This window comes from Carcharhinus amblyrhynchos, chromosome 6, assembly GCF_965287045.1.
Source record: "Carcharhinus amblyrhynchos chromosome 6, sCarAmb.v2.hapA, whole genome shotgun sequence".
Taxonomy (NCBI): domain Eukaryota; kingdom Metazoa; phylum Chordata; class Chondrichthyes; order Carcharhiniformes; family Carcharhinidae; genus Carcharhinus; species Carcharhinus amblyrhynchos.
In genome coordinates this window covers 55,077,944-55,090,049 of record NC_137329.1, presented here as the reverse complement: position 1 = coordinate 55,090,049, position 12,106 = coordinate 55,077,944, and the positions used below count along the sequence as shown (strand labels likewise).

The 12,106-nt window shown below is 43.4% G+C and overlaps 1 protein-coding gene across 3 annotated transcripts in view; it reads right to left on the bottom strand.

The window, feature by feature from the left end:
* LOC145343934 (dual specificity protein phosphatase 8-like) overlaps window positions 1-12,106 on the bottom strand; it is a 202,374-nt gene that overhangs the window by 83,939 nt on the left and 106,329 nt on the right. For all 3 annotated transcript variants that reach the window (XM_080190476.1, XM_080190477.1, XM_080190478.1), the window contains one exon: window positions 9,120-9,258. In XM_080190476.1, the coding sequence (XP_080046602.1) occupies window positions 9,120-9,258 (139 nt within the window). The remainder of the gene's footprint in view (window positions 1-9,119; window positions 9,259-12,106) is intronic.

The following is a 12,106-nucleotide window of genomic DNA, read 5'->3' as shown; positions in this document are numbered from 1 at the left end:
GGAAGTATGTTGGTTTAGTCTGATCTGGTCTATTTCTTTATGAGGAGATTTTTGGACTGAAGGGAATGAGGATTTTAGGTTTACCCAGATTCAGAGCTTCTCCCCAGAATGATATACTCTTCTCACTACTCCTTTTAGAGGGTCATTCTCTAACAAAAACAAAAACAACAATTTATATTCATAGCATTATAAAACAAAGTATAAAACCAATCCATAGAATTATATTACAGGTCAAAAATCTTGGACTGAGAGGGAGCTTTTAAGAAATATCTTGAAGGAAGAAAGCTAGGTAGAAAGGAAGAAAGCAAGGAAGAAAAGCAGAGAGATGTAGGGAGGGGACTCCCTGGAGCTCAGCTCCTAGACAAATGAAGGCACGACAACCAATGGTGCAGAAATTATAGTTTAGAATGCACAAGAGGCCTATATTAGAGGAGGGCAGATATCTCAGAGGATTGTGGCGTTGGAGGAGATTACAGAGATAGGATGGGGCACGGCCCTGGAGAGAACTGAAAACAATGATGAGAATTTTAAACTGACTGGGAACCAACTTAGTTCTGGGGTGATAGAATTGTGAGTTCAGACATGAAGAGCAGAGATTTAGACGAGCTCAGGTTTACAGAGGGTCGAATGTGAGAGAGAAGCTAGGAGTGTGTTGGATTTGAGTTTAGAGGTGATGGTGAGGGGGTCAAGAAATGTTACAGAGGTGGTCTTTAGAGATGGCACTAATATGGAATTGGAAGCTTATCTTAGAGTCAAGTGTAACACCAATGTTGTGAACAACTTGGTTTAATATCAGATTATGCCATGTGGAGGGTGGAGTCAGTAGTTAGCGAACTGAAAACAAGGGCTTCAGTCATTCCAATATTTAATTGGAGGAAACTTCTCCAGTACTGGCTAATCTAGTAACAGTGGAGGAGTTGAGAGTGGTGGTGGTGGTAAGGTAGAGCTGAGTGTACAAACGATAACCTTGACTTGAGGAGCCAAACCTGAATCTTCCGTCATTGTCAGCTGCAAGATTTGTACATGAAATGACATCAGGCCAGTCAAGCATCACCTTGTATTGGTCCAAAATCATCGATCAAATTGTTGCTGTACATCTCCGACTTCCTTTGTACCAGCACTGACAGTCACATTGTCAGCTCCAGAAACTTCTCCCTAAACCTCTCTGCCCCTCTACTTTTCTCCTGCTTTAAGGATTCTTACAACTTAGCTCTTTTACCAAGTCTTTCCATCAGCCATCCCAACATCTCTTGGATTACTGTCAACCCTTTGTACATATTATACTTCTGCAATATGCCTTGGGCATGTTTTTTAAACCACGCTGAGGATGCAATTTGGATGTAAGTTGTTGTCACTCAGGGTGACCAATGCAGAACTCAGCGCAATGGTAGCCTTTATCCCAAATACTCAAAAGGTCATTATCTGAAGCAATGTACTGGGATTGCTGCATGGTGGAATTTATCCCCTCGTGTCTGTGAGCAGTGTCACATTCCACAGAGCTACCAACTTTCGCTCTGAAGGGCCCACATGTAAAATAAATAAGGGGATTATTCGTAGCTTCGATTTTTATTTTCTTTCACAGCAACCCTGGCAAAATATTATTCACTTCCCACCTCCTTGTATTCCTACGGGCGCTTTTCGTTATACAGACACTGGTTTGCAGAAAAATCCCTTTTTTTATTTGTTGTGGACAGCGGCAATGGATGACTATTTATTATTTTGATGACCTTGACTACCCCCTACCATCCGTTCACTGACAGCCTAATTGGGAAGTGAAGAGTTCACAGGATCACAAAGGGAATGTTTTTCTTCTCTTTCTGCTCGAGTGGTGCCTGCAGCCAGACAGCTCTCAAACTGTGTCAACTGCTTGACTGTCCTCCTTTGCATCCTCACGTGACTAAGATCACCTGACAATCACTAATATTGCAAATAGACAGTTCCAAAGTTGTCCACTCTCTGGGCTCTGTGGGATAGAAACATTGAGAAAAATTGTCTGTCTGACACATTTAAATACAGTTGTGCGTGTTTATATACCTGCACTTATTCTCAAACATCCCACTCAATAATATTACAGCAAAGCATAAACCTGGCTTTGAAATTATTACAGGAGCAATTACAAAGAACAAGGAAAAGTACAGAACAGGAACAGGCCCTTCAGCCCTCCTGTCTGTGCAGATCATGATGCCATAACTAAAAAAAACTGTCCTTGCTCGGTCCGTATCCCATTATTCCCTCCCTATTCATGTACCCACCCAGATGCCTCTTAAATGTTGCTAATGTGCCCAAATATTGCTAATGTACCGAGACTAGAATGTTCTTGCCAACAATCCCGCAAGAAAATGTAACAAAACTTCAAGTCCATTGCCACATAATTACAAAGAAATCCTTCAGAATTTTCAAGAAATGCTGATCTTAAATAAGCATAAATCTCTGAATAAGCTGCCTACAATTGCTGCCACTGTATGTGGAATCTATTTTATCTCGGAGCACAGTCTTAGTATTTATACTGCAGTGTAATATTTCCACTTTTGTTCTCATTGCGTGTGGATGGGATCCCAATCACATCGTATTGATACAACATTTCAATCCGTGGGACAACTTTCCAGCTTTGGAGATGGAGAATTTGGAGGCGGGAAAAGAAAAATGTCAGGCCAGCTTCACGATGCAATCCAGCCTTCCTGCGCACGTTTCCTGGAAGCGTTTGTGCTGCAGTAAAGGCAACCCGGCCCGACAGTAGTAGAAAGACAGTTGGGGTGATTATTGAAGCAGTTAATGGGAACCTCTCAAACAGTTTGCAATTTGTCTGCGTTGCTTAGCACTCTCCATTTTATTTGCAGCTAGATTACCCACAGGAGGTCAGGGCACAGCAGGAAGTCAGAGTGCCATGAGCTGCATTCACGGCATTCACACTGAAGACATCTCAGGACCACCATCCTGTTTAAAAGTTTATTTATTAGTATCACAAGTAGGCTTACATTAAAACTGCAAGGAAGTTACTGTGAAAATCCCCTCATCGCTACACTCCAGCGCCTTTTCGGGTACACCGAGGGAGAATCTAGCATGGCCAGTGCACCTAACCAGCATGTCTTTCGGGCTGTGGGAGGAAACTGGAGCACCCGGAGGAAACCCACGCAGACACGGGGAGAACCTGCTGATTAGTAATCCAAAAGGCACAGGCTAATGTTCTGGTCTTTCAAATTCAATTAATTCAATTGAGTCATTAAAAAAAATCAGGAATTGAAAGTTAGTTTCTGTAATGCTGCCATGTTTGTCATAAAAACCTTCTAATTCGCTGATGTCCTTTTGGGAAGGAAATCTGCTGGCCTTACCTGGTCTGGTCTACTTGTGACTCAATACCCACAGCAATGTAAAGTCTTACCTGCCCTCTGAAATGCCTTGCAAACCAACACAGAAAAGAGAATAAGGAATAAAACAGGATAGACCATCCGGCATTGACTTTGACAACAGCACACCAGCCATGCCAACAAATACATTTGTCCATGACAGTACTGGGAGGAGTGACCATCCCCAGTCCTTCTGAAGACAAAATCTCACCTTCACATTGAGAATACCCTCCATACTGTAGTATGTTACTGCCATTCTAAATGGGACTTACTCAAAACAAATCTCACAACTCAAAACTGGGGTGCAGTGGGCCATATGCAGCAGCAGAATTCAACCATAATCTGTTACCTCATGGATTGACATATCTTTCATTCTACCATTACCATCAAGCCAAGGGATCAATCTGGTACAATGAAGAATGAAGGGGTCATGGCAAGAACAGCACTAGACATTCCCAAGAATGAGGTGTCAACCTGGTGAAGCTACAGCACAGAATCACTTGCACAATGTTCAGTATCATTAAAGTTTGGGCTAATAAGTGATATTCACAGCATGCAAGTGTCAGGCAAAGATCATATAAAAGAAGACGGAATCTAAAAATCCTCCCATGACATTGAATAGCATTACCATTGCTGAATCCTCCACTATCAACATCCTGGGGATACTATCAACCAAAACTGAATTGCACCAGTCACATAAATACTACAGGCACAGTCAAAGGCTAGGAATTTTGCAGTGAGTAACTTATCTCCTGACTCCCCAAAGCCTGTCCACCATCTACAAGGCATAAGTAAGGAGTGTGATGGAATACTCCCCACTTGCCTGGATAAGTGTGGATTCATCCACACTCAAGAAACTCAACACCATACAGGACAAAGCATCCTGCTTGATCAGCATCCCATCCACCAACCAAGGTATTCACTTCCTCCACCACTGATTCATAATGACAGCAAAATATACTACAACAACTCACCAAGGTTCCTTTGATGGCTCTTTCCAAACCTGCGATCTCAACCAACTAGAAAGACAAAGACAGCAGGCACATGAGAACACCACAGTTCCCCTCCAAGCCACATACCATTCTGACTTGGAACCATACCACTATTCCATCACTGATGCTGGGTCAAAATCCTGGGCCTCACTAATGAGTGTAACTAAATCAGATGGACTGCAGTGGTTCAAGTAAGCAGTTCACCACTACCTTCTCAAGGGCAAGTGAGAATAAGAAATAAATGTTGGCCTTGACAGCAATGCTCACAGCCCATGAAAGAATTAAACAATCATGCTGGGGAGACCTGCACCATGCTGGAAAGATCAGTAATATGCCAGGGAGACCTGCAGCATACCACAGAGACCTGTACCCTGGCAGGGAGGTATGTACCACAGAAAGGAAAACTGTACTATATGTGAAGACCAGTACATCACTAGGAGACCAGTACCTCACTGGAGAGACCAGTGCATCACTAAGGAGACCTCAGTGGGGATATCAGTACCTCACCGGAGAGACCAGTACCTCACTGAGGAGATCTCACTGGGCAGACCAGTTCTTCACTGAGGACACCTCACTGAGGAGACCAGTTCCTCACTGAGGAGACCAGTACATTGCTGGGGAGACCTCACTGGGGAGACCAGTACATCACTGAGAGTCCAGTTCCTCACTAAGAAGACCAGTTCCTCACTGGGGAGATCGTTGCTCTTGTAAACATTTTTAGACATGTGTTTCCACATCAAAATTCTCAGAAGAAAGATATCCATCTGTCTGCTCCCACATATACATTGATCAAAATGCCTTCTTTATGAGAATCATGAGAGCTATATCATTAAAGTCCATAATTCTGTCATCGGCAGAGGGAACTAATATTGCAAATGCAAGGGAGGCACTGTCCTGTGACCTCAAGTACTGCATTTAAAACATCTTAAAGATCAGACAACTGGACTGAATCTTGTCTTGACCTTTACTCTCTGCATTTGTTTCTGTGCGTGTAACAAAAATGTGGAGCAGTTGCTGTTTCCAGCAAAGCCTTCCCACGCAGATAGTCAGTGGCAGAAACATTTAATTCTTGCAAATCACAAAGCTGAAACAAATAGCAAACATTTTTTGCAGAAGTTGCTAATAAGCTAACAGAAACAAGCAATAATAATCTTTTAAGGAGGCAATATTAACACTTGGAGACAATGTTTCTAAAAAAGCAAAGTGTTAGCAGAAAATTAACTTAGCTGTTCCACAAGCTTGCTAACCTGTGAACAAAAGACAAATCTGCAATTTATGCGGTTTCTGTCTACATGAACAGTAATGGTGTTTGTGCAATTGTTCTATTCCAGATGTGCACACACAGTTCTGACTGACCATCATGCTGCTTTGGGTCATCTTGACTTTGCTCAACAGTGGAAAACGGGTGACAGCCAATCAGCAACTTATTTTATGCACCTCTCCCAATGAAGTTAATGAGAAATAAATGTTGGGCGAGTGGTCTAAAAAACAAGCAGTCAACTTGCTATTGCCTGTTTTACACTGATGTACCAAGTCAAGGTAGATCCCCACATAAAATGATCCAGATGAGTAACTGGTAACTTAGGGTCTGAACTGGTCACCTCACATCGAGGAGAACTTAGACCATATGCTGTCCAAACAAGTGGAAGCATGGGCAGCTTAAATCTTGTGCTGACCCCGCAGTACCTCAGCAAACCTGCTGCCACATCAAATGCTCTCGCGCGGTACAACTGTGATCGGCAGCCTGTCCAGCACATTCCCATCTGCATATCAATCTCCCCCACCCACCCAACCCTTCCATTTCCTATCATTAAAAAGAACATCAGTCACCATATCTGAATCAAATGAGGGAACTGATCCTATGTGTACAACTGTACAGGAGTCTCCTTTGTCTCACCATTCGCGAGGCACAGTGTGCTGTTGGCTTGTCACAATTCCACATCTTACTGTTAATTGGGTGGGACAATATCCAGAGAGCTCTACAACAATGGTAAAGTGCCAAATAAAAGTGATGATGATTGCTACAAGTATGACGGAAAAGCTTGAAGAGATTGCAACAACAGTCAAGACATCGAGATCCACCCACTGCCTAATAATAGCTCAAGCAATTCTTGCTCTGTAAGTGCTGACTAGCCCTGCATTTAAACACAAACAAGGTGTGCAATCCCAGTTGACAATCAGGATGAAGGGGTCTTAACAGCTAGAAAGACTGGCAGGTGGAACTTCCATCAGTATTTCAGTATTTTAGCACATCTGCATGCAGTCCCTTCGGGTTAATAGTAAGCAGCAGTCGAAAGACTTGCAGCTTGTGTAACGATCTGACAGGACTGGTCATGAACTTTGCCTCCATTGTCATAGCAATCCCTCTGTCAGTGAATCAGGTGGGTTGGTCCTGCGTTGCTAGAGGCTTCTATGGACTCCCACAATAGAAAGGATATGGCGTGGCCACCCAAACCCACTAGTATCCCACTGGACATCATTGCAGAATTCAGGAAATGGAGCTCCAGTCACTACTGACAAGAACTGTCTCACCTTAGCTTCAAACCCTGCATCTTCTGACTTAAAGACAAAGAATGTCACTATTAATCGAAAGGCTTGCTCCACTGGTATCACTTTTTACTGTGATTGCTGGAGTTGTGGCAGAAATGAAGCAGTGGAGATGCGTTAAATAGGAAAGAGGTACAGGTTAATGAAGTGATGATTAAAGGAGTTGATAGTGTTTTTGGGAACAACCATTTCATCTGCTGGGTGAGTCCAGAACGGGGGGAACATAACTGTACATTCGAAGGGGCCATTCAGGGGGATGTCAGGAAGTATTGTTTCACATAAAGGGTCTGGAATCCTCTGCTCTGTTGAGATTAGGTTAATTGAAAATTTCAAAATTGAGATTAGATTTTTGTTAAGTAAGGTTAATAAATGTTACAGAGCCAAATTAAGATAGAGTTAACCATGATTCTAATTGAACAATTTTGAGGCAGTTTAAATGGACTGCCCCTATTGTTCTGATGTTTTAAGCAGAGTTCTTCAGAAAAACCCAATCCAGTTCCTAGCATTGCTTTTAAGTTGCATCAGGTCACCAATTCGGCACTCTCATAACTGAAGGACATCAGCAGACAGAAACCATAGAAACCCTACAGTGCAGAAGGAGGCCATTCAGCCCATCGAGACTGCACTCACAACAATCCCACTCCATGCCCTACACATCCCAGGACACTATGGGCAATTTAGCGTGGCTAATCAAGCAAACCTTCACATCTTTGGGCTGTGGGAGGAGACTGGAGCACCTGTGGGAAACCCACGCAAACATGCAAATTCCACATAGACAGTGACCCAAGCCGGGAATTGAACCAGGTCCCTGGAGCTGTGAGGCAGCACTTAACACCCCAATAGCTTGCTGTTATCCTCTTCCCAATAATCTCTGTGACCTAGTCACCAGACAGTGACAGAAAGATATAAATATGCACTCCACAAAAAAAAGGGGAATGTCATACCCTGTCATTACAATTTCGAACTTGCCTTTTTCTTTCCAAGCCTACAATAAGTCTTTTCCATGCCAGCCACTAATTGACAGCTCTGGAAAAACCCTTTCTTTTTGAGCAATTAGCCACACAAGACTGATTTCTGCTTCCACAGTGTCTACATTTCTGGTTTAACAGCAGCCTGTGATTCAGTTACTGGTATCTCCCCACCTGATGACCAATTTGAAGGGGAGGGTGAGGGGAAATACTTAGACATGACCACGTTACATGTTCCTTGCCACTGTGTCATTCTTGAGAGTGAATAATTTGCACAGACCTGACTGCAGCAGATTATACATCTTATGCCAGGTATCTTGCAGCCTACTCCACTCTCATGGTTACCAGTTCTCTGTGGCATTGTTCTTACACAACTTCATTGCTGTCAGATACAATAACGTTAGATTTTGAAAGAATAAATGGAGTGGGTGAATGAAAACATGCCCGGTTTTCTTCCTGATGCCATTTCTTGTTTGTTTCGCAAATATTTTATTTAAACTGAACTGAAATTCTCCGAGTGCCAAGATGGGACTTGAACTCAGTTCTACGAATTTCTGGGTCAGGCTTTGAGATTACAAGTTCAGTAATATAATCATTACACTACCATCTCCAGCTGTAAAATGTCTCATCACACTGCCCAAACCAAGGAAAATGGCCTCTTTTTTTGTCCTCCACTCTTGCTTACATCTCCAATTGAAGCATTGCTTTAGAGATGCTCCATGCCTTCCATCATCTTGCCCAAGAGGCCACTCCTCCTGTGTGAGCCATTTATTGGCAGACTTTCAATCAAAGTCAAGCCCTTCTCCTCATTTGACATCCACACACCCAGATTTACAGCAGCAGGTCACTGGCTATACATTGAGTGGAAGCACCAGGTAATTTTTCCATGATTGACTCAGATGAATTGGAAAACCCTTACCTCACCTGAGAACAACTAATTCAGCACAGACCTTGGATTCAACTTAGGATCTTCCCTGTTGGGGTTATAAATCATCTACTCACTGCGCAAACTCACTCAACCAGCAGGCATAGCAACACATAAAATAGGAAAAGGAGTATCCCTCAGGTAGTCGTAATGAACATCTTTCACACAGAAATACTTTAAATTGCGCCCTGAATGTCCACATCTTCTGAAGAAAAACATTAATCCAACACAACCCTTAAGCACATCTCAAACAACACTGAGCATTCGGCAAATTTTTCTTTTTAAAATAAAGAAGGAAATCATAGTCATTAACAGCCAGAGTGGAAAGCTGTTGAAACTGTACCTGCTAGTAGGGAAACGTAGTGGAAGCAGCCCTCCAGTTTGCCAAGGAGCACAGAGGTGAAGCTATCCGACGCCAGCTTGCCCGGGTCTCGCGTGCACTGGTCGTAAAGTACCACTTCCTGCTTCCCCTCCACATCAACCTATAAATTTAGAAAAGGAGACACAAGGAGAGCTTTAGGGTGGAACACAGCAGGAGGGACACAGCAGACTGCTCTTTGTATAAACAGGGCAGGATTTTTCCAAGCATTAGGATTTATTGCCTGACTGAAGTGGTTTGGAGAGGTGGTGGGGAAACTGAGGAAAAGTCTGGAAAATCACATCACTTCTAACAAGGACTTCTTAGGTACAGGGTTCGTTTCAGCACACACTCCAGTATACCAAGATAAATTAAAAGGATATATTCAAAGGTGATGTGTAGGGGAATTGCTGGAAATGCCCCAGTTCACCAGTTTCCATTTGTCAAGCTGTCCACTGGTACATCAACATGATGGCCAGATGGTGCAATGAGAGCTGTTTTTTGTACTTGCTAAGAATGAACATAAGAACATAAGAAATAGGAGCAGGAGTAGGCCATCTAGCCCTTCGAGCCTGCCCCGCCATTCAATAAGATCATGGCCGATCTGAAGTGGATCAATTCCACTTTCCCGCTTTCTCCCCATAACCCTTAATTCCCTTATCGATCAGAAATCTATCTATCCGTGATTTAAACATATTCAATGAGGTAGCCTCCACCATTTCAATGGGCAGAGAATTCCAGAGATTCACTACCCTCAGAGAAGAAGTTCCTCCTCAGCTCTGTTCTATACTGCAACCCCCCGCCCACCCCAGCCTTATTTTCAGACTTTGCCCTCTAGTTCTGGTTTCTTTTCTAAGTGGAAAGAATGTCTCTACCCTATCTAGCTCCTTCATTGTCTTATATGTCTCTATAAGATCCCCCCTCAGCCTTCTAAACTCCAACGCGTACAGGCCCAATCTACTCAATCTGTCCTCATAAGCTAACCCCCTCGTCTCCAGTATCAGTCTGGTGAACCTTCTCTGTACTCCCTCCAAGGCCAATATATCCTTTCGCAAATAAGGGGACCAAAAGTGCACACAGTACCCCAGCTGCGGCCTCACCAGTGCCCTGTACAGTTGCAGCAAGACCTCCCTGCTTTTATATTCTATCCCCCTCGCTATAAAGGCCAACATCCCATTCGCCTTCTTGATCACCTGCTGCACCTGCAGACTGAGTTTTTGCGACTTGTGCACAAGGACCCCCAGGTCCCTCTGCACAGTAGCATGCTGCAACTTTTCACCATTTAAGTAATATTCCATCCTACTATTATTTCTCCCAAAGTGGATAACCTCATCCTGGTAAACCTTCTCTGCAACCTTTCCAATGCTGTCACATCCCTACTATAATGTAGATTCCAGAACTTAACTGGGCGCTCCGGTTTCCTCCCACACCCCAAAGATGTGCTCTTAGGCTGACTGGTTTACCAAATTGACACTATTCTCCCCTGAATCTGGCTAAGTTAGGGGTTCCATTCGTAGACACGCAGGGTAGAATAGGTGTAGGGTGATGCGGCGGCGCGGGCTCGTTGGGCCGAAGGGCCTGTTTCCCGTGCTGGGTTGTTCTTTGTTCTTTGTTTGTTTGTTGTACAATACTCTAGCTGTGGCTGAACCAATGTTTTATGTAGTTCTACTATAACCTCCATGCTCTTAAACTCTATGCCTCGCCTAATAAACCTCATATTTGCAGGCTTGCTAATTGACCAAACAATTTCTCAGTGTCCATTCTGTCAAGTCCCTTCAGAATCTTGTATGTTTCAACAAGATCATCTCCCATTCTTCTAAATACTAGCTGGTGTTGGCCCAATTTACTCAACCTCTCATCACAGGGCAATCCCCTCATTCCAGGAACCACTCTAGGGAACCTCTGCTTTACCATTTCCTTGCCACACCTTTGTATCTTTGTACAAGTACCAAGGTGTGGTACTTGCCAATGCAAATACAGCCTTCCTTAAAAATGGAGACCAAAACTATGTCATAGGTTGTTAGAATGAGATATGTAAAATTTATTAGATATGGTCATAATGAAGGTTGCATGCCCTTAAGTAACATCAAAGCATACGTAAGAGATCTCAGTGTCAGGAGATTATTTTCTATTATACCTAAGGCCACATCAGCAATAGAGTGTGGATCGGGCTGCCATTAACCTTGATGCTGAGTAAAGCTCCAAAGTTACAATCTATATAGAGCTAATTCTAGAAAAGCATAGATATTAGCTGGACCATATAATCATTGCTATTGGTGAGGGCTTACTGTTTACAAATTGGCAATTATGTTTCCTACATTACCAGTTACTGAACTCTTAATGTGATTCCATTGGCTGTACAGGAGTCTAGGACATCTTGAGGTCTTGAAGGTGCTCTAGAGCTTTCCTTTTTAAGAGTTTTGTAGCTAATAAGACTAATAATTTATGACCATGAAAATTTTCTTTACTTTAAATGGTCATTGGTTGACTATCTTTGGCGGTCATGAGAATGTCCCTCACACCTTTTAGAGTCATAGAATCCTGACATTGCAGAGCCATTCAGCCGATTGACTCTCCTTCAGAGCAAGATCCACCCCCCCCCCCCCCCGCCCCCCCCACTTACCTCTGTAACACCACATATTTAACTCGCTAATCCCTGAACCTACACCTCTTGGGATATTAAGGGGTAATTTAGCATGGTCAATCCACCTATCCTGCTCATCTTTGGGCTGTGGGTGGAAACTGGAGCACTCAGAGGACATGGGGCAAAAGTGCAAACTCCACACAGTCACCCAAGGCTGGAATCAAACCTGGTCCCTGGCACTGTGAGGCAGCTGTGCTACCCACTGTGTTGCATTGGGTAAGTGCAGATATTAAAACCTTTTGCTGTAATGACCCTTAGCATTGGGCAGAAGTTCAGTAACTTGGTCTCTGAAGAGTGTTAACTGCTTTGATGGGGTGGTTGTTTTGGC